At 36.5% G+C, this 21,405-nt stretch overlaps 1 protein-coding gene across 5 annotated transcripts in view; it reads left to right on the top strand.

Annotated features, from left to right (window-relative positions):
• ANKRD29 (ankyrin repeat domain 29) overlaps nt 1-21,405 on the top strand; it is a 47,130-nt gene that overhangs the window by 12,927 nt on the left and 12,798 nt on the right. For 3 of the 5 annotated variants that reach the window (XM_088130714.1, XM_025169213.2, XM_025169212.2), the window contains 6 exons: nt 2,401-2,499; nt 6,658-6,756; nt 11,293-11,391; nt 13,038-13,133; nt 17,249-17,314; nt 20,237-20,335. In XM_088130714.1, the coding sequence (XP_087986840.1) occupies nt 2,401-2,499; nt 6,658-6,756; nt 11,293-11,391; nt 13,038-13,133; nt 17,249-17,314; nt 20,237-20,335 (558 nt within the window). The remainder of the gene's footprint in view (nt 1-2,400; nt 2,500-6,657; nt 6,757-11,292; nt 11,392-13,037; nt 13,134-17,248; nt 17,315-20,236; nt 20,336-21,405) is intronic. The other 2 variants (XM_007432250.3, XM_088130713.1) reach the window with 2 other exon arrangements.

The following is a 21,405-nucleotide window of genomic DNA, read 5'->3' as shown; positions in this document are numbered from 1 at the left end:
TTCAGTTTCTAATGCGCTACAGATGTGGCCAACTTTGTTCCAAATTTAATATGAAATGTGGAACCCCATCCCAGGCATAATTTAAAAAAAATATTATTAGCTGTCTGAAGCACCTTCCATATGAAGGAGTGTTTTTTGCATGCATTTTATATGACAGAATGGGGGAAAGTGTGTATAACCACAATAGTAGACTTTCTAAAAACTGTTGAACTATATACCATCTGCATAGCTGCTCAGCCAGCAGTTAGATAGTCATATGTGTCTATTATGGAAGAATTGAACGTTGCATTGTTCTGCTAAAACAACATTGTCTTTCTACACAAAAATGTAGGTGTGTAATTAAGGAAATATAGAATATAGCATCTATTTCCTTAATTAATAGAAAGGCATAAGGCATATCTCTATGGCCCCCTAAATTCAGGTTGAGGATGGCTGGTTAGCTGTTCTTGAAGCATTCCTCTTACCTGCAGCCCAGAGTTGAAGCCAGCTGAATTCTGTTTTTTCTGAACTGAAGTTGAACTGGTGTTTTCCACCTTCTCCACACCAATTTGCATGTGGTGTTGTGCGGCAGCTGTGACTGACTCACAGTGTGAATGTAATGGGTGTGGTTTGCCCAACCCTTATTGGCCACCCTTGGCTAGTGCAGAGACACCTGCCTCTGCTGTCCATAGCATGATCGTTCAGCCTGGTAGCATGGGTGCCAGTACACGTGCAGGGGAATTCCTTCTTGTTCAGCTAGTTTTGTTTATACCCCTTTGCTGGGCCAAGATGAGAAACTCGTGCTTCAGCTTCATTGCACTCCCACCTGCTGACACACTGTGTGGGTGCTTTTCACCTTGTGGCATGTCAGCACTCATGGCAGCAGGTTGTTGCAGTGGTGACTGACTCTTTCAGGATGAAACTCAAACTTCAGTGAGCATTACCACTGTATGTGACCTGCCAACACTGGTACTGACACAACATGCAGGAGGTCTTTTGGATCCCTGGCAGTTGTAAAGTTATGCCAGTTGAAGCGGGACTTCCGGTTCAGCCAGCACCTCTTCCTCTTGACCTTTAGACCTAATTTGTGTGTTGTACTTTATGCCAAGTCACAGACTGGACAACAGCACCTTATCTAGCTATCTGGATGAGCCTAAAAGTCCTGAGAACAACACTTTTAGACCAGTGACATAATTCAGGTAATCTGCAGTATGGATTGGAACAAAAAACTGAATCTTACCAGCTTTTAGGGTAGATAGGATTTTGCAGATATATAAACATGCAATATTTGGAAAGATAAGTACAAAGAGGTTACCAGTTGTCATGTTGATGTAACTATGGAACACTTCATAGCATGTATACATGATAGAAGTGAAAAATGGAAATTACTTCCTGTTAGGAAACCCATCTCAAAACACAAACTCATGGTAGATTTTTAAATGACCAGGGCAGACCATAACCATGTTTGTACTGTATATCCCATCATGCTCCATTTAGCATAAAATCAGGGCAGGATATACATGCAACTCTTGTCATACAGGGACAGGTTTGAAAAAGGAAAATGGGGAAATAGCTGAAGGATTGCCCACTTTAATGTGCTATGGAAACTGGGTAGCCATTTTATAGAATTGAATGCTATTTTATGAAGAGCAAGATTCTGTAATAACCATGGTTTGAAATAAGGAAGAAAGCATGATGGAAGTGACTTGTATCTTAAAATGTAAGTCTGCTTGAAACATACACAAATTGTAGGGCATTGTAAGAAACTGCAGGTGTGGAGTGATGAACTTTCTCCATAGCTTTTCTTTCTTTAGTCCATCACTCAGGTCATTGTTTCCTTTGGTTCCAAAATTGGAAGTAAGCCCTGCTAAAGTGGTGTGTGTGTGAGAGAGAGAACACTAGAGTAAGAAAATACAAGAAGATTGCGGCAGGTGGAGTCTGGGGAAATGGCTGAAGCCCTGCTTTTGCTTTGTAAAGTGTATCTTGCCACAGTTCCATATTAGGCCTTATTTAAAGAGAAGATCTTCCATTGGTACTTATAGTTTGGCCTTAAATGACACTTCTGAATGCTGAAAGCCAAGTTTCTGCTAGAGAAAGGAAGGAGAGGGCACAGCCAAATCTTCCCCTATAAAAGAGGCCACTGGATATAAATCTATATAGGGGAAATGTAGTGAATGTCAAGTAGTAGCTGTTTATAAGTAGGAATAATATGAAGATAAGATCTCAAGAGAGGTCTGCTTTCAATTAAGATTCAAAAATGTCTTTTTTAAGTAAATAGGAACTGAGGTATGTATTTTCAGGGGAGCAAGTTATAGCCATGTAATTTGAGTTTTTCTACTCATTATGAGTTAAACGTTAAGAAATGTTTAGCAGTTGCTATTCTCTGAAATTTTCTCTTGTGTCCATTTGCCTTCTTTTCAGGATGGTGGTACTGCTTTGTTAGCTGCTTGTCAATATGGGCACATAAGAGTGGTGGAAACCTTACTAAAGCATGGGGCCAACATACACGATCAGCTTTATGTGAGTTTCCTTGAAATGTTTATCCATTATTTCAACCCTTCTTTTCTATCAGTGGTGAAAAGTGTTTCCAGGATTCCATTTTTTTTTCTTTTCACAAGAAAAATGAAATCTTAGAATGAACACCTTCTGTAAGGGGTGCAAAGCAAATCGCTCACAGATTTCCTTTGAACTAAAATAACACATTCTACTAGTGCAGACTGGCAAAGATGGCTGCTAGAGGTCACTAGTGTCCATTGTTCTTAACTCAAAATGCTTACACCCAATCAGCTTGCACTGTCAAGAAGTTCTTAATCTTCCATTGAAAATCCATTTCTTGAAATTTAAAGTTATTTAGGCCCTGCTTTTGGGGGCTACAAAGGATTAATTTGTTTCATTATCTATGTGACAGTCTTTCAAATATTTGAAGATGTCTGGAATACCGTCTTTACACTCACAACCTCTTCCACATATTTGCAGAATGAGGTAGTTCAGCTTTAGCTTGTTCTTCGTGAGATTGCCATAGGAATTAGATTCTTTTAATATTTCATAAGTTAAAAAATAACTTCTCTTTACTTAGCAAACAATAATCTCAGGCTTTTGCATATCTCTCTACTATAGTGCTGCTTTAATTTATGACATGCAGAGAGTTTGTTTAAAATGGTACAATCTACAATTCAGTAACCATAGTTTGCATAATGTGGGAACTTTTAGCAGCTGAGTTGCACTTGATTCTTTTCTTGGTTGAGAGCCATATTCAGATTGTGGGTTGTGAAACTAGGTGAAGTTATAATATTAAAAGTGAACATGGTCCGGATGAAACAGCGGAAGGGAAGACTACTTCACTCCAAGCTTAAAAAAAAATACAGCCAAACCCAAAACACCACTTCCAGTCTTAAAATACTACTTTCCTATCAGATTTTGGCACGACTGAATGTTGACAGCAAATAATTACCCCCATATTTCAGTGTGACAAGGGAGAGGGCAGTATAGGAGCTGCACTAAAGCCTTGGAGGGGCTGCCTGCAAACCATGGCCGCAACTGAGAGAGAATGGCTCACAGGCATCTATGGTTAGAGGTCCTTTATACAGTGGTACCTCGGTTCACGAACTTAATTCGTTCCGCGACTCTGGTTGTGACCCAAATTGGTCGCGACCCGAATCAAATTTTCCCATAAGGTTCAATGTAAATACGGTTAATCCGTTCTGAACCATATGTATTTTTTTTTTAAACCACAAAAATATGACACAAAGTACAGTACGAAGAGAGAGAACGCTAACCTTGCTCGATGCGACTTCTGGCATGGAGGACAGGAAGGCGGGTGGGGAGGTGGTTATTGCTTGGAGGGAGAGTCCCCCTCTCTACAGGAAGCCACGACCACGTGTCATGGGAGGGAAAATGGCCCCGGATCCTGTTCGTCACCCGATTCAGCGTTCACGAACGGAAGCAAAAGTTTGCGAACGGTGCTGTTCATGACTCGAATTGGTCGTGAACAGAAGCGTTCATGACCCGAGGTACCACTGTATCTGTATTCCCAGGTTCTGTAACTCAAACAGAATAACCTGTGTAGATGTCAGAAGTAATGACTCTTCACCAGAATTTTTCATTACATATCAATATACTGGCATATCCCAACTAATTTCCATTTCTCTCTGTGTCTGGTAAATGATTTAAGGTAAACTTGATTTTAAAAAATGTATAAGATATGTAAATCTGTGTAACAGAATGTAAATACAAAGATGATAAATAATATTATATGTTGATAATGCAGCTTTCCAACCTGTTTCTTATCCTCTCCCCCAGTGACCATATCCATCATCTGATTTCTATACACTAATAACTAGATTATTTTTTTAAAAAAACTTTATTTAGAAGAGTTTTAAAAATCAGCAACTGTAACTTTTTTTCTATTCTGCAATAATGTCTGGAAAAATCTTCATTTGTAATGTACTCTTTATTACACATCTATTTAAAGTAAGTATGGATAATCTGTTAATGGCCAGGGATTTTGCTTAACGTTTTTTAAGAGAGCGAGCGAGCTGTTTAGCGTGGAACAATTATGCAGGTTGTGTGAGGTCATCTTATACGCATGAGGATTTTCCCCACTTATTGTCGGCCCCCCCCTAGACAAGGACAAATATGGCAAAGAACGATTACAATTATTGTATTCCAAGAAATACTAAACCTTTTGCACTTTGTTGCAGTGCTTTGCAGTGCCAAAGAGATGACTTGGACTGCTCCTTATCTCTAGTCATCCCAGTATCTGTTGGTGATTGATGTTTGTTTCTGGGCATTCCTGTCTCCCATTTAGAATAGATCATGAAGTTAGGCTGGAATCTTCTAGCCGCTAACTTAGCCATGACACTCACATCTAACAACAGTATGAACATATCATAGTAACCTCTTTCTTTTGTTGTGTCTTCATGAGGTTGCCTTCAGCTTGTCTGTAGTCTGTGAGTAAGGTCAGGCTTAAGCTGTCCTTGGCTATTCCAGTTTTAAAGTGTTTTCTCCATGAAGCAGGTGGGGTGCATAAAATCTGATACACTATGCTATGTTAGTGCAGTCAGTTGACATGTAGAGAATATGAACAGTCTGCTGCCTATTGATCAATTAGTGCTGATATGGGGTAGCCCTTCCTCTTGGGTCTGAGGCACTCTTCTCTACCACCATTATTTTTTTCTTTTTTTAATCCAAGTGTTTGCAGCTTGCTAGACAGCTGCTCTACAGTTGGGGAAGCAGGGTCCTGGATTTTGTGAAAGTGCTTCTCCAACTTTATCCCTCTGCATTCCCAATATTGACCGGTATGCTCTCCTGCCTTGTTGTATGTGGTAAAGCAGTAGAGGCTACCTGTAAAAATTAATTACCTCTCTAAGCATCTTACCTGCCAATCCCTACATTGCTGTCTTGATTGCCAGGTGGCTTTCCACTGGCAGATTACATCTGGAAAGTTGGAGAGAAGCAGAGGGTTTTACTCATTGCTTTGCTTAACATAGCCTGCTTATCCAGAATCGGCAACAAACCAAAATAGAGGCCATAATTACCGCAGAGAGGTGGTTTGGCAGCATATGGTAGATGAGTAAATTTACAAAACAAACAACAAACAACACCCCCCCCCCCATTCTCTGGTTTGTGACTCAGCTGGAATGCACAGAAATTAATAGGTAGAGTAAAATTAAGAAGAAACTTGTGATTTGTTTATTTTCTGTTTACAAACCTAATGGAACGTCTGCCCTACAGTTGAAAATCATGGTTTTTGTTCAGCCACTCAGGGAAGAACTGTACTGTACTGAACATAATATATGTAATGTATTCCAGGAATTTCCTTATCTTCTTATAATGTTGCTACCTCTCTTTCCTGTTTCCTCCACTTTTTACCTTTTCTTTGAAACTGAGTAAACGCATCCTTCTCCAATTATTCTCTTTCTCTTTTCAGGAAGGATAAGTCATATCAAATACTCAATTTGTATGTATTTAGTAAAACACTTAAAAATCAGTTATTTAAAAACTGACAAGGCAATAAATAAAACTATGAATAAAAAACAAATTAAAGACATTAATATATGGTTTGTTAAATCAATAAAGTTACAAAAGCAAGATAACATTAATATGCAAACAACCAGCTTATATCGTTCAGTGCAAACTTTTTTTTAATTAGTTTGTTTTGAAACTTTCAGTAAAGAAGCTGATGAAAATTAGTGGAGATCCTTAATCAAGTTGCGCTTGATAGACTTTAAATGGTTTGATGTACTTCAAAGCAATGAATAAACAGAAGTTACCTAAAAACAAGAACCTGACTACCATTTGTCGCATTTGTTATTCAGCTGAGCTGATAAAAGGTTTCTGATTGGCAAAGATCCTCTATAGGCAGACATCAAATACACACTGCTGGAACAATTACTCACAAAGCAGCTAGATTTATAGTCTAATCTTTAAATTGATTACATCTCAAGCTAGAAGCAGACTAATTAAAGAGCATCTTTGTATTTCACTTTTATCAGTGTTGCAGAAAGAGGTACCATAAATGGCAGAAGCTGTTTAATGGATGTGGAAAAGATTCTTAAGTACCAGCAGCATTTTTCTGTGCTTGAGGATTAATGGAAGAAAGGAAACATTCAATGGTTCTGTTATGGACATTTTTATTAGCTAAAAAGCTAATTGATTATATGTGTACTTTAAATTAAGGATGGAGCTACTACACTTTTCCTGGCTGCTCAAGGAGGCTATCTGGATTTAATTCGGTTATTGCTGTCTTCAGGAGCAAAGGTCAACCAACCAAGGCAGGTAATATTCAGCGTTGTTAAGATATAGATTTTGTTTTGTTATTGTCCCTTCATCTATCGCATGCTAAAATTAATCAGCCACATCTTAATATTCAGCAGATTCCAATGGTGGTTTTGACTTTAATATGGAAATTAATATTTGATAAAACTTGGATTTCCATGATAGTAGGCTTTCTGCAGGCTGCCAAAGTTGTAGTTTATTTTCTTCTGATCTTTGGCAACATGTAATAGTATGTGGGAATGACCTTGGGAGACAGGAAGGACAGCCGTAGACTGGATAACCAGGGTGTAAAAGGTATCTTAGCCTACAAAAGGAGGGAGGGCATGGGAAATGTTTCAGAAGGGACTTTCCCTAGTTTTTCAGAGAGTAAAAGAAAAGGAAGGGAGAAATACTTTCAGTCTTTCAAAATTCTGTTAATGTAAGCTTACAATAAAGATAGAGCTAGTATTTCTTGTTGTGCTTCTTGTCTAGACTACCTTGCAAGGCTAACATAATGTTACTCAGATGTTCTTCTTTGAACTACCAATCTTTTATTTCCCAGAATCCATTTCTACCAAACAGGGAAGGAGATCTGTGTCAGTGAAAGGTTAGAGAATGCATACTAATTCAAAGAAGCTAAACAATGTTATTGTTTCATTCCATCAAGAACAGAATACAGAAAATTTTGGATATAACTATATCCATCTAGATATTAATAGTATAGTGCCATCTATTGATTAAACTATATAATAACACTAATTATATTATGTAACTGCTTATCTATACAGCTTTGATTACACTCCTGATATATATCAAATATAATATAGCATAAGCAAAGTTGTAGTCACGTTCAGGATATATCCCAGTATAAATAAATCAATAATGAATTCATGTGATCTGATCCCACCTTCTAGTCTTAAACTCTTCCTTTCCAAGCATATGAAACTATTAGAGGTAGTCCTCATTTAATGATGCTAATTGGGGCCAGAAACTCTGTCATTAAGTGACGTGATTGTAAGTTGTAAAACCATGTGACCATGCTGCTTAGTGACAGCAGTTCCAGCAGTCCTGGTTGCCATCATTAAATGAGGACCCCATGGGTCTTTAAGCAAGGACTTCACATGACCGCGACTTCCGACTTCCTGCCAGCCTCTCCATTGACTTTGCTTATGGGAAGCCAGCAAGAAAGGTCACAAATCACGATCACATGATTGCAGGACGCTGCAGCAGCCATAAGTATGAGGTTCGGTCATAACTTCCATTTGTTCAATGCCATCATAAGTGCAAACAGTCACTAAATGAGTGGTTGTTAAACGAGGACCACCTGTCTATGCCATAAGGTAGGTGTGTAAAAACCTTGATTGTATCTTTTATTTACTTATGTTCCTATTATGATTTGGTTGTTATTTTCTTTGTTCTCTGTGCATTCAGATTCCTTATATATTTTGCAAACAGATTCGAGATGCCTCTAACCGCGTATCTTTGTTTCCTGCTGGACATAAATTTCTTGATAAGTAAATCTCAAAATAATGCATTCCAAAAGTAATTGGAAATTAGCTCCTTGGTTGTAGGCCTACTGTTACCTGCCAACTTGTGACACATCATAACTGACTTGGAGGTTTCCATTTTCTTTTTATATGTGGAAATACTGAGCCTTTGTCATCATTAGACGCCATATAAAACAGAGTTAACTCTTGTAGTGATTAACCTTATATTTCTATTCATTTCACATACCCTTAGTTAATATTTATGGTATCTTTCAAACAAATCAATTTTAAATCATGGATATGAAACCTGCTTTTTTCATCAACCTGTTCTATACTGTGTTGTACTTCTTCTAAAGGACTGTTTAATAACTCTGCACTCTTGGATTCAGCACTGCTTCTGGTTGAGAAGGTGACAAAACTACCAAGAGGTCTTTGCCCAGTTTTGGATGGTGACTCAGCTTTATTGGGGGAAGTGCAGCTGTCTGCCACATTCCATGCTTTAATCACCTCACATTTAATGACATATTGTAAGGCATGTGATGCTATTCTTGAAGAGTGTCCAAATGCAGCAGTTAATGCAAAATGGGTTAGCCAGTTTGTTGTTTGGCCAGCTGCTTTATTCTCCAGTTTGCTTTTAAGATAACTCAAATTAGGCCTATGTAAGTCTAAATAGTTTGGGGCCAAGTATCTGAAAGACCACCATGTTGCATATAAGAGATGAAACTGGTAGATACCTAAGACTGAGGCCTTTTTGTAGTAGCATTCCCATTGTGGAATTTATTTTTCCTCCTTAGGAGATTAGACTAATAGCTTTTATTCCACTGAGTTTTTAGTAGTCAAAGATAACACTATTGTTTTGCTGATCCTTTGTTTTATTACATTGTGACTTTTTCAGATTGTCTTGTTTTCAATTTTCCTGTATGTTTTATTTTTTAAATTACTTTTTTTATACATATCTCAAAGACTGATTGAACAGAGAGATAATCCAAAGAATATTAAATACATAAAATAATTGTTGGGTTCTGAAAACAAAACAAGCTGCAATTAACCTAAAATGGATGTGTAAGCTTCCAGTATCCTCCATGTAGCAGTGTTAGAGAAGAGGAACGGAAGACATAGGAGAAGGCACAGCTAGGGTTCTGTCAACCCCCCCCCCCAAATAAAAATAGGATGATGAAGCTTCAGGATGATGAAGCTCAGGTTGATATTTTTCTTTAGCTTTTAGTTTTCAGATAGCACCTTTAAAACACTAAGGAATAACATCCAGATTTAGCTCTCGTCTGTTGATAAGGCTTTTCCTTATGTCTCCTTAACCACAACACAAACATATTTTGGCAACAGCTTTTTCCTGCAATATCCTCATAAGTTGCCATGAGGATTCATACCATCCCGTAACTGAAGCAGCTTAAATTCATCTTTAAGTGTTCCAGTTTTAATGTAGTGTTTTCCTTCTTTTCCTGGCATAACTTTTGCTATGCAGATGAAGGGGTTGCTGGTACAGTCGGGTTAGGATGTGCCCAGCCCCTTATCGCCACTTTGGGCTGCTGCAGACACATCCCTTCCCCTCCAGCTGCTTGGAACTGCCCTCCATGGCAATTTTGCTTGAGCTGCAGGAGAAACTGGATACCTGCCTTCTGCAGAGGCATCTGCCCATAATGCCTGGCTGGCAATTTCGGTAGTGCTTGTCAAGTTATACATGCTCTGTATAAATATAAGCACTCTTTTGCTGCATAGGTCAGTTTTCTGCCAACTGTTTGTTGCTAGTACCATCGCTTTTGTCTGTGTGAGTGATTTTCTGCAACTTCTGCCAGTTAGGGGTTTTGCATTGCCATATTTTTAATGTTTGCAGTACTTTTATTATTTCTGGGACCTCACATGCATGCACTACAACTGTGACTCTGACTTGTCAACACTCCAGAACCAGTATTATACAATTGTAATTCCTGTGGCTATTTCTGCAACACACAATTACTTGTATCACTCTCAGGGAGTGTGAGGGTGTGCCATTGTGTCAACTCCACCCCAGGTTTGGTGGTATTAGGTGCAATGGTAATGATTGGGTTATTGTACATCGGCAAATCACAATTGCATGTCTCCCATGGCCATCTACTAGCTACTTCCAGGTGACCACAAGATCAGAACTGGACTCCTTGGTCAGCTGCTTCCAGCACTGGCAATCTGTTGCAGCACTAGCTGAGGATAGGGCTTTGTCATTATAAATTATCCCTTGCTCCTTCATCCCATGCCTCGCAATCCCTCTTCCCTGCCTGTGACCCATCAGCTAGACAGAAAAGTGCTAGACCAGTGTTCAGAAATAGTTCGAGAAGTTATCAACATGGAAGACGATCACAAGAAGCACCAGGAAAATGAAGCAGCTTAATGGATGTCTAAATTTGCTGTTCCAAGCGCCCGGCTACAGTAGCCAACCCTGCCCCACCACATATTAAGGAGAATGATTTGTGGATGGTTTTTCTACCAGCAGGAGACATTAGAGAGGATGGGAAACAAAGCCAGGGGAACTCGCTAATTCTTTTCCTTAAATTGGCCTGCATTAAATTAGTAAGCACAGCATCCTTATTGGCCTTGTTAGTGAGCCAGAATAGGGATTAGCAACAAGGGTAAACAGTTTATGCTGGCATACTTTTCTATTGGCTCAAGGACTGGTAGATAGCACTTTCATCTGGCTATCTAGATGAGCCCATAGTCAAGACTACTGTTGTTAATTTCAGTGCATATTCTCTTAGATATGACTAAATCTGGATCTGTCTCAAGCAGTTTTAAAAGGAAAAATACTATGATACAGAGTGATCCTCTTATTTCATTTAGGCAACAATATTTTGCCTCTATCATGCAGTTTTTTTCAGCTAGAAGGCACCCTAATGTATATGCATATTTGCATTTTCATTTGTGCTGAGTATTATCTTCTTTCCAAGGGAAGGATTTCACTTGGATATCCAAGTTCATTTTGTCCTTGAGTTCCAGCCAGAATCTCATAGTAAGCTGTCAGAACTTTCTAGCACTGCTTGAATCCACTTGATTAATCCTGTTCTGTTTTTTAATTTTCCTTAAGGATGGGACAGCTCCATTGTGGATAGCCTCTCAGATGGGACACAGTGAGGTAGTGCGAGTCATGCTGCTCCGAGGAGCAGATCGAGACACTGCAAGGCATGTAAGCAAGCACTTTAGTTTTCTGAGCTTTATGTTGGAAGAAAGAATAATTTGTAATATGGTTTATTTATGGTATTTTGGGTGTCTATTTTGACTAGAATATTTTCTCAAGTATCTCTCATTGTTGCCTGGCACGTTAGAAGCTGTCATTACTTAAAAGTCCAATTGCTGCTTCATGACCAGAATTAACCAGAATTAAAGGAACCATTTTCTGAAAAAAGTTACTCTCCCATGGCTGTGGCATTCATTTACATGTTTAGGCATGCATGTAAAATATCTTTATTAGCTTATCTAACAGGGCAAGGTGTAAAATAGCCCATAGAGCTCAGTTCATAATCCATGTTTCAAAAATCATATTTTAACTCTTCCCTTATATTTAACATTACTTTGAAGGTAAAATGGAGAAGGGGAAGAACCATAGATTTATGACTTCTGATTATTGGAGAAAAGGTGGGAGATTATAATGAATGTTATAGGGAAAAAAACACCTAATAAGAAAATGTATGAAAGTGTATAAGGGAGATGAAATAGTATAGACCAGTGTTTCTCAACCTTGACAACTTTAAGAAGTGTGGACTTCAACACTTCTTAAAGTTCCCAAGGTTGAGAAACACTGGTATAAACAGACAGAATGAGCTTGGTAACTGTGGTACATTGTAAGATATACTGTTGCCCAGTAATTTTATTAAGAGTAGCCAAAAAGTTACAATTATGTGCAAGTTTAAGAGTTAGTTAGAATGCTTAATTAGACTATAAAAAGCAGCAAATGCCTACACTGTACTAGGTAATAGCATAGAGATTAGATTTACATGACTTCTTTTACTTGGTAGATTATCCCTTAAATCATGTTATTCAGTGGATCAACATACTGTATTTTTCCATCAATAGGACGCCCCCATGTACAAGACAACCCCCACTTTTCCAACCCCAAATTAAGAAATCAATATTTTAAAGAGTGCAGAACACACTTTTATTTAGTAATTAGGTAACATTTATCTGATACACTCGGTGGGAGGAGGTCCAAACCGTCTCTCTGCAGCTCTATTTCCATGCTCTTTTGCATAACTGATTACATTCAATCACGAGTGAAACTGCTGATAGCTTGTCTCTGCAAACAGACTTCCTCCAATTGGTTTGTTCAGCATCAGCTGACATCAGTTACATAAGGCTTGTGATTGAAGGAAGTCTGTTTGCAGAGACAGTATGGGCACTTTCACTCGTGATTGGAGGCTCGTGATTGGAGGAAGCCTGTTTGCAGAGTCAAGCTATTTCACTTGTGATTGGAGGCTAGAAATAGGAGGAAGCCTGTTTGCAGAGACAAAGTATGGGCAGTTTTGCAACCGCCCGGTTCTCTCCTCGGCTTACTTCCTTGAATAAGACGCCCTTCAATTTTTAGCGTAAGGATTTTAGAAAAAAGTATCGTCTTATAGTCAGAAAAATACGGTAGTTATCTCTGATTTTTATATAAACTAAGAATTCTTATGAATTCTGAGGGAAGTAACATCTCAATCAGACCTAAGGAATGGGAGGAATCTTTCTATATAAATTCTAAAGACAGACATGTAAAAAAATGAAAAATGTAAATGAACTCATGTACAATTATAATCCCCAATTCCTTCCTTTCCACTTTTTCTGTTTCTGTTGAAGGATGGCACAACTGCTTTACTTAAAGCTGCAACCAAAGGATACAATGATGTTATAGAGGAATTACTTAAATTCTCCCCTGCACTTGGCTTACTGAAGGCAAGTTTTGAGGGACAAAAACTGTGGGATATTCAGAATTATAATTTGTGACATATTGTAGAATCGGACTATAATTTCTTTTACACACACACACACACTGTGTGTGTGTGTGTGTATAATTTTTTTTATTAAAGAAGTTTCAACAGTATAAAAACAGTACAAATTTTAAGTTGAAAGTAAGAAAAATAAAAGTAATAAGTGAAGAAGAAATAGGAAGAGAGAAATAGAAAAGAAAGAAAAAGGGAAAAAAAGAAAAGAAAAAAAGAAAAGGTTACAAAGAAGTGGCTTCCAGTCTTCTTAACAGCAGTTATAAATGCATTTTTATTTTTCCCTCTCTCTGTAAGGTGACATCATAATTTCCTTCTTTCCATAATCTGCCCTTTCTAATCATCAAATCTAAAAATCACAAGTTTATTTTTTTCTTTTTTCAGCAAAAATCTATAAGGCATTTCCAGTCACTAATAAATGTAGTAGTTGTTCTTTCTCTAAGCAAACAAGTTAATTTTGCCATCTCTGTTAGTTCCATTATCTTCCCCAATCATTCCTCCATTTTGGGTATTTCGAAGTCTTTCCTCTTTTTTTGTTTTGTTTGCTTGTTTTAATGTTTTTATTAAAAATTACAATATACAGATAAAACTAAAGCAAACTACAAAATATAGAAAATAAAAAGTGAAAAGTGAGAAAAAAAAGAAAAGAAAAAAAGAAAAAACTTCCCACTTCTTCCCAGCAAGTATGTACAACTTATCACCATCTCTTAAAATACAACAAATGATCTCTTCACCCTGTATCTCATCTCATTCTCTATAAACATATCTAGAAATCCTCATCATCCATACTAATCAGCAAAAGTCCATTAAGGGTTACCTGAAATAACCACATATCTAGTATAAACTTTTTAATCTAATAAACCCACTTAATTTCCTTCTTTTACATTCATATCTCCTATTCTTAAACAAAGCCTTCAAACCTTATCAATCTAATACAATCAATAAAAAACCCAGGAAAGATTACCAGAAATGACAACATAACTATTTTAAACTTACTAAAGAAATTAAAATATAACAAATAACCTCTTTCCCATATAACTCTTTATCATTAAAACAAAACCTTAAAACATCATCTTCCAGTCCTAATCAGAAAAAAAATTAAAAATTGCCAGAAATAGAACTCTTATCTATAGAGCAAAATCTTAGAACATCATCTTCCAGTACTAGTCTGAAAAGATCCATTACAGATTGCCAAAAATAACAACAACCTAACTATTTTAACCTTGGTTAAATAAATGCACTCTATATTCCATCCCCTTACTCCCAAAAATCTTGATCTTCAGCCCTCATCAATAATATGCCAGCACATGGTTTCTTTTCATTTTGTTTTTCTTTTTGTCTTGTCTCACAAAATCACAAACAACATTAACAAGTCCCTTTTGTAAATCCAGTGTAAAAAGGTTGTACAAGCCACTCTTCTGTTCTGTTATTCGCATGTCCTTTTTAATTATTAAAACATCAGCTGGCTTCATTTGTAGGTTCAGTTTACTTTGTTCCATATCCTTCTTATAGTCTGTCATTTTTAAGTGCATGTTTAAGTCAATTTCTCTCTTGTCCAGTGAAACTTGTGTCTGTTCCATAGCATCATCTAGTCTTTCAATAATGGCAGAAATCTTTAAGAGTATTTTCTGAATCATTTTTTCACACATATCTCTCCACATATCCATTATTTTATTTGCTTCTGTTGCCCTCTGGTGTCCAATCTTCAAAAACCCAAATTATCACATTATTAATTTCGAAAGAATGTAAACATTTCACAGTTTCCAATGGGAAGGACTTTATAATTAATTTCAAACTTTTATTCCCTCTGGACCTTTAGTCTGTTTTTAACTTTTCAAAAGCAACACTTTAAACACACTTTTGCTGTATTCCAAAAAATAATTTTTCCAAGTCCTTAAAATTGTATTTAAAACTTCTTTCTGCTAAGAAGAAGGAGACTCACCCAGTGTATACAGTAGAAACTTGCCGATCTGAAGGGTCTTAATATTTCCAAAGCAATAAAAGGATAATCCAAAAAATGATTAAAAAATGAGGCTCAGTCGAGCTTTTTGTCCTTAAAAGGCTGCATTATGGCTGTGAGCTTTAGATGGTATCCCTTGACTCCTAGCCACTCAACTCCAGCCATTCATCTCCACTCTACTCCTAAGGCAACCGCCAAACCACGTGGTCTACTCAAGAGGAGTGGCTGTCTGGAGTACATGTGGATTGTCTCACGATCTCTCCTTTCTCCAGAGAGACTTCACTGGTCTGGATCCAGCATCCAGCCGCGATCTCCATTGTAAATGCCATCCCACATTGGCAGGAGGTCTAGCTCACCATAGCACTCACTGGAAGTCCCAAAGTCTTTCCATTTTTGTGCATATAATCTTGCAGCAGTAACCATATATAATAGTCTTCTGTGGCTTTGTTCTAGTTGTCTGTCCATTAATCCTAGCAAAAACAGTTCTAGTTTCAGCTGAATATTAATTTTTAAAATTCTTTGTATCATTGTGTGTGTTTGAACCTAAACTTTTCTGACTTTTTTACAAGTCCACCAGGCATAATAAAATGACCCTTTGTGTTGTCTACATTTCCAACATTTGAACTACCTTTATGTGTTCTAGACAATTTTTCTGGAGTCATATACCAGCGGTACATCATCTTATAAAATGCTCTTTTAAGTTATAACATAATGTAAATTTCAGTCCTTTTAATCACATATTTTCCCCCTGTTCCATTAATATGTTATTCCCAAAGTTCTTAGCCCATTTTATCATATACTCTTTCACTTGTTCTTCTTCCGTTTCAAATTTCAATAAAAGTTTATACATTTTAGCAATTACATGTTCATCATTTGTACATAGTTCAACTACAAATTCTGTATTCTGCTGCTTAATTCCAAATGTCCTATTATCTACCTTAAATCTTTCTCTTAACTGTGCATACAAAAACCATTGAAAACTAAATCCCTCTGCTGCCAGCTGCTCTTTTGATTTTATCTTATATTCTCCATGCTCTTGTTCTAACAACTCTTGACCTGCTGTTTCTTTTCTATAAAATGTTTCTTGTGCTGAGACCCATAAAGACATTTTCCGGCACAATCTGGGTTTATATCTATTCCATATTCTCAATATGGCACATCTAATATAATGATTTTTAAAATCTACATTAACCTTAACTTTACTGTACCATAAGAAGCCATGCCATCCAAACCTCAGATCGTGCTTTTCTACTTCTAAAATTCTCTTATTTCTCAGCAGGACCCACTTTTTCCTCCAAACCAAGCAGCAGGCTTGGTAAACTTTGTTTCTTTAAATATTCATCAACTTTTGCCAGGGAAACTTTTCTTTTATATTATTTATTATAGTATTTTCATCTTGTATGTTTAATATCATTTTTTTATCTTTTTCTTTCCTTAATTTATATGCCAGCCATTTCCCTGGTTTATTTGCAAAATCAAAATTTTTTGCTTTACATAATTCATTTTTTACTTCCATTCCTCTTATTGTTAACAAAGACAACTGCCATTGTAAAAGTTTAATTTGTTGTGAAATAATTTTCGTTTCTGGGGATTTCTTTAATTCATCTTTCATTTTTATCTGATATAAAATTGCTCGCATTTTCTCTTGTTTCTCTTTTTTTAGTTTGCTATCATGCTGTATGAAATGTCCCCTCATAAAAGCTTTACTTGCATCCCAAATCATCCTTATGTCTGTATCCTTATTAAAATTATTGTCAAAAAATTCTTTTCACTTCTTTTTGCAATCTTCCATTACTGTTTCTTTCTGCAACAATGTTTCATTTAACCTCCAACTAAAGGAACTGATTTTCCTTTTAAATTCTAAAGTCACTGGGTTGTGATCTGAAAAAGTCTTTGGCAGTATCTCCACTTTGTGAACACTAGTATCCAAATTCTTAGATATACAAAACATCAATTCTTTAAAAAATCGGTGTCTTTCAGAAAAATTAAATGTATTCTTTTGCATCACCATTTTTGTATCTCCATGCATCTATAAGCTCTAAATTGTCCATCATATCAAAAAAATATTTTTGATAATTTACATTGTGTTGTTTTAATATCTTTCTCAGAGGTTCTGTCTTTTTGTGGACAAATTACTCCATCCCAGTCTCCCATTAAACATCAATTTTCATATGGTAAGTCCATTAGTTTATCCATAAGTCCTTTGTAAAATGTTACTTCATCCTCATTTGGAGCATACATTCCCATTATTGAAGTTTGGGCCCCATGCAAAGTAGCTTCAATCCCCACATACTGTATCTGCCATAGTTATCAGTCAATATCAGTTCTGGTTGTAATTGGGGGTTTATATACAAGGCATCTCCATTTCTCTTTTTGGCTTCTGCTGAAATAAATTCTTCAGCCAAATGTTTGCAAATCAAATATTTTGTGTCCTTTTTTCTAATACGTGTTTCTTGTAGACAAACTACATCTTGTTTCAATTTTTTAAAGTAGTGAAATAATTTTCTTCTTTTTTGTGGAGCATTTTCTCCATTGATATTCCATGTTAGGCATTTAAAATCTGTATTTATGCCCAAACCTTAGAAAAGTCAATATCTGTTGCACCTAACATGGTGGTCTCCTCCTTAGTTTCTTGTAGTGACTGTTGCTTAGGGCTCTCTGTCACTTTCATTTGCATTTCTTCCAATTCCCCTTTAAATTTTTCTAAAAATTCTCTTGCCTTTTGGACTGAATTCAGTCTGAACTCTGTCATTTAAAAGTGAAGATTACTCCTTCCAATTTGTCCCATCAAAATGGTATCATTTTCTGTTTAAGCTTGTCAGTCAAGAAAAAATACTCTTTTTGCTTGTGCAGTATTACAATCACATATGCATTATTAATCTTCTATCGGCAGTAAAATGCTGCTACAAAACTTGATGTCTAGTCTTCTTCCTGACAAAGTGCACAAGAATATCCCTTGGTACATTTCAGTCAATGAATCAATTTTATTTCGGTCATAGACCAGCATATAACCAATGACATAGTTCTTACCCTATAGTAAGTATAAAAACAAAAATCATGTTAATAGCATAAAATAGGATGTGGATAGAATTATTGGGGTAAAATTGCAGTGTGAAGATATTATAAACAAAGAAAATCCTTTGTAGTTACAGTTAATTTTACAACAAATAATCTAAATACTGTAATTGACTAAAACAAATAACTATAAAATGGTATAAATAATACTAAAATTTATAAAAGACTGCAAGAGTAATAAATTTTTATACTAACTTGTATCAGATCAATTATTATTTGGTCACAGAGTAAGAAGTTAGACATAAGATTCACACCTGATTAGGGACGTTACAATGTATTGTACAGATTGTAAAACAGAATTTAGCTGAGGACAATGAGATAAGATCAGATTGGTCTGATAGGAGCAACTTGAGATAGATTAGTACATTTCTTAATTTTGCAAATCACGTATTGATTCTATACACTTTGTCAGTCTCTGCCTCTATGTCATCTTCATCCCATTCCAAAAAGTTTGTTGAAGATTGAACAACCTTTTGTCTAGTGTCTTCTCCAGAATCCTCTGGAACTGCTCTAAGTGTCAAGCAGAATTCTTTTTCTCTCAATTCCAGTAATACCAGATCATCTAAGTCCTTTTCCATCTCTCTATTTATTATTTCTGTTTTACTTTCTAAAATTTCCACTTTGTCATTGATTTGTTTTACTTCTTCTGTAAGTTGTCCTATAGATTCTTCAATTTTTTAAACTTCTTCTTTCATCTCCTTTCATCTTTTTAATCTTTTCTTCCATTCTTGCTTCAAAAGCAACCAGATCACTTTTAACGGATTTGACAGATTCAGATACTTGCTTCCCCATCTCTTCAAACATTTATTGTAATATTTCTGGAGTAATCCTCTTTTCTATTGGTTGCTCCAATGATCCTGTCCTCCCCTCACCAAGCTTTACCACTTTTCTGGTGGTCACCATTCTTTTATTTATAATCCAAAAGTAAAAGTAAGTCAATTACAAAGGTGAAGGTAAAAGGCAAGCTTCTCCTTTTTTTCCCCCCCTTTCGCCTTTTCTATACCCTTCAGGCTTTAGTCCAATCTGTCTTTCCATAGTTTTAATGACATAGTCCATCTCATGTTACACTTATTTTCTTGTTTTGTAAAATCCACCAATTGTCTTTTCCCTTTGATATCAAATAATCAACATTCCCATGAAGGTCTGGTCTATTTATTTAATTAATTCCAAATAATGTCAAAAACACTTTTGCCAAAATGTTAATCTTTCAAATTTATACAGTTCCCTTTATCCGTTTGTAACTTTCTTAGTCAAAATCGTGTTAAGCTGTTTGCTGTTATTTTAAAGTCTTTTAAAAATCTTATTTTCCCCTTTGCTTTACATTCTGTAATTCAGAAGGAAGGCTGACTCACCAAGTGGTTTTTCCGTATCCTGCTGTTTCAAAGATCTCTCTTCAACTATAAATTGATTATATTCAAAAGTGGTTAAGAAAGTGAGGGTTTGGTTGAACTTAATGTATTTAAAAGGCTGTGCTGCAGAAGCAAGCACACTGTTTCTCTCTCGACCCCCAGCTGCTCTACTCACAAGAAGACTGTAAGACTTTTATTCCGCAGTCTCCTCATGAGGAGCAGCTGTCCAGGGTGCAGGTGGGTGATCTCTTGGTCTCTCCTTTATCTGGAAAGACTTCACCAGCCATAAACCACTGCTGGCCACTGTTCACTACCGCAGCACTGTCACCACTCCTTCAGAGACATATTGTCCACCATAGAACCTCTCCTGGAAGCCTCAGAATCTGAGTATAATTTCAAAGATTATACAGAAGATTATTCATATTCACCTTATCCTAAATTGCTACAACAGTATTGTAGTGCAGTCTTGTGCTAGAACTTTAATGTATTTCTAGTACATCTCCAAATGTCATAGAATCATTTCATGCCATAGCTGACAAAGCTTGGATGTTAATGTTTTGTTGTACTTTGTTCCTTTTCTGAAGGAGCCCTTCTTATTCTGATGAAAATACTGAGCTGTTACTCTGCAGATGCAATACATGAATATATTTATTCTTTTTCTGTATTTTCTAGAATGGGACATCTGCCCTTCATGCAGCAGTACTTGGTGGCAATATTAGAGCAGTAGCATTACTCTTAGAAGCAGGAGCAGATCCACTCCTTAAAAACAAGGTAGCGTATTTTATTTTACACTCACCACACTTTTTCAAACTGTAAAAACAACTTGGCATAGTATTTTAAATTCTGAATGAAAGAATTCTGAAAAATCTTAAGAATTTAGATGGAGAACAAAACAGCTATCCATTAGAGGGCAGCAGAACTCTTGGGAAGAATTATTTGCATTCGTTATCGTATTATTTCTATCAGTACAATTTTCAGAGAACAGTCATGACTCCCATAATATCTTAAAGACTACCAGATGTAGGGCAGGTTTTCAATCACTGTTTCAACATTTTGTACTATGGGGGCAAAAGGCACTGTGCAGACTGTTTACAGATGAAATTATAAAGCAATAGACGTATTAAATTGGGAGAGTTCTAACTAATCCATAATTAGTCACACACCTTCAGATCAGCAACTTTCCCAATCTGTAGTATCTTCATCTTATCTGGAGTAAGCCTAATAATAGCTATACCCATCTATGTCACAATCAGATTTACCATTTAGTCACAACTTCAGCCTCCCTGGGATTAGTTCAGGAAGCATGAAACAGACCTATGTGCTATTTTGCTGAAACTTATTCCAGATTATAGATGCCTTAACCCAGAAGCTTCATGTAAAGCACGAGGGATGTGATAAACCTCTGAAGCACTTTAAAGGTCAATTGCCATTGAAGACAAAGGATTGATCTAATATATGTTCTAGATTCTTCCTTCCAGAAAAAATTGAAGCCATTTTGACTTCATACCCACTACTCTGGCTAGGTGATTATGCTCATTTTTATCAAAGGCTAATGAGAAGTTCAGGAAACTAAGTCATGATCTCCTATCCATTCCTGTGTATGTCATCCATTAGGGTGACCCAAAAATTAGACTGGAAAGGACACACACATTATCAACCACCTAGAAATGAGAAATGACCATTTTTCCATTATTTTAGTAAAAAAGTACACATTAGATATTAGACATTTATCCATAATCAGAGAATCCAGATTCACATTTTACTAGTAGAATGAAACTTCCCTTAACAGTAGCATTAATCACCTCTGTCAGGCCTAGCCCAAGGAACTCCAAGAGACCATG

Source organism: Python bivittatus, unplaced genomic scaffold (genome assembly GCF_059951505.1).
Source record: "Python bivittatus isolate LINGU-HERP-01145 unplaced genomic scaffold, Pbiv_v1 ctg000840_np1212, whole genome shotgun sequence".
Classification (NCBI taxonomy): domain Eukaryota; kingdom Metazoa; phylum Chordata; class Lepidosauria; order Squamata; family Pythonidae; genus Python; species Python bivittatus.
This window is presented reverse-complemented; position numbering and strand designations above follow the sequence as displayed.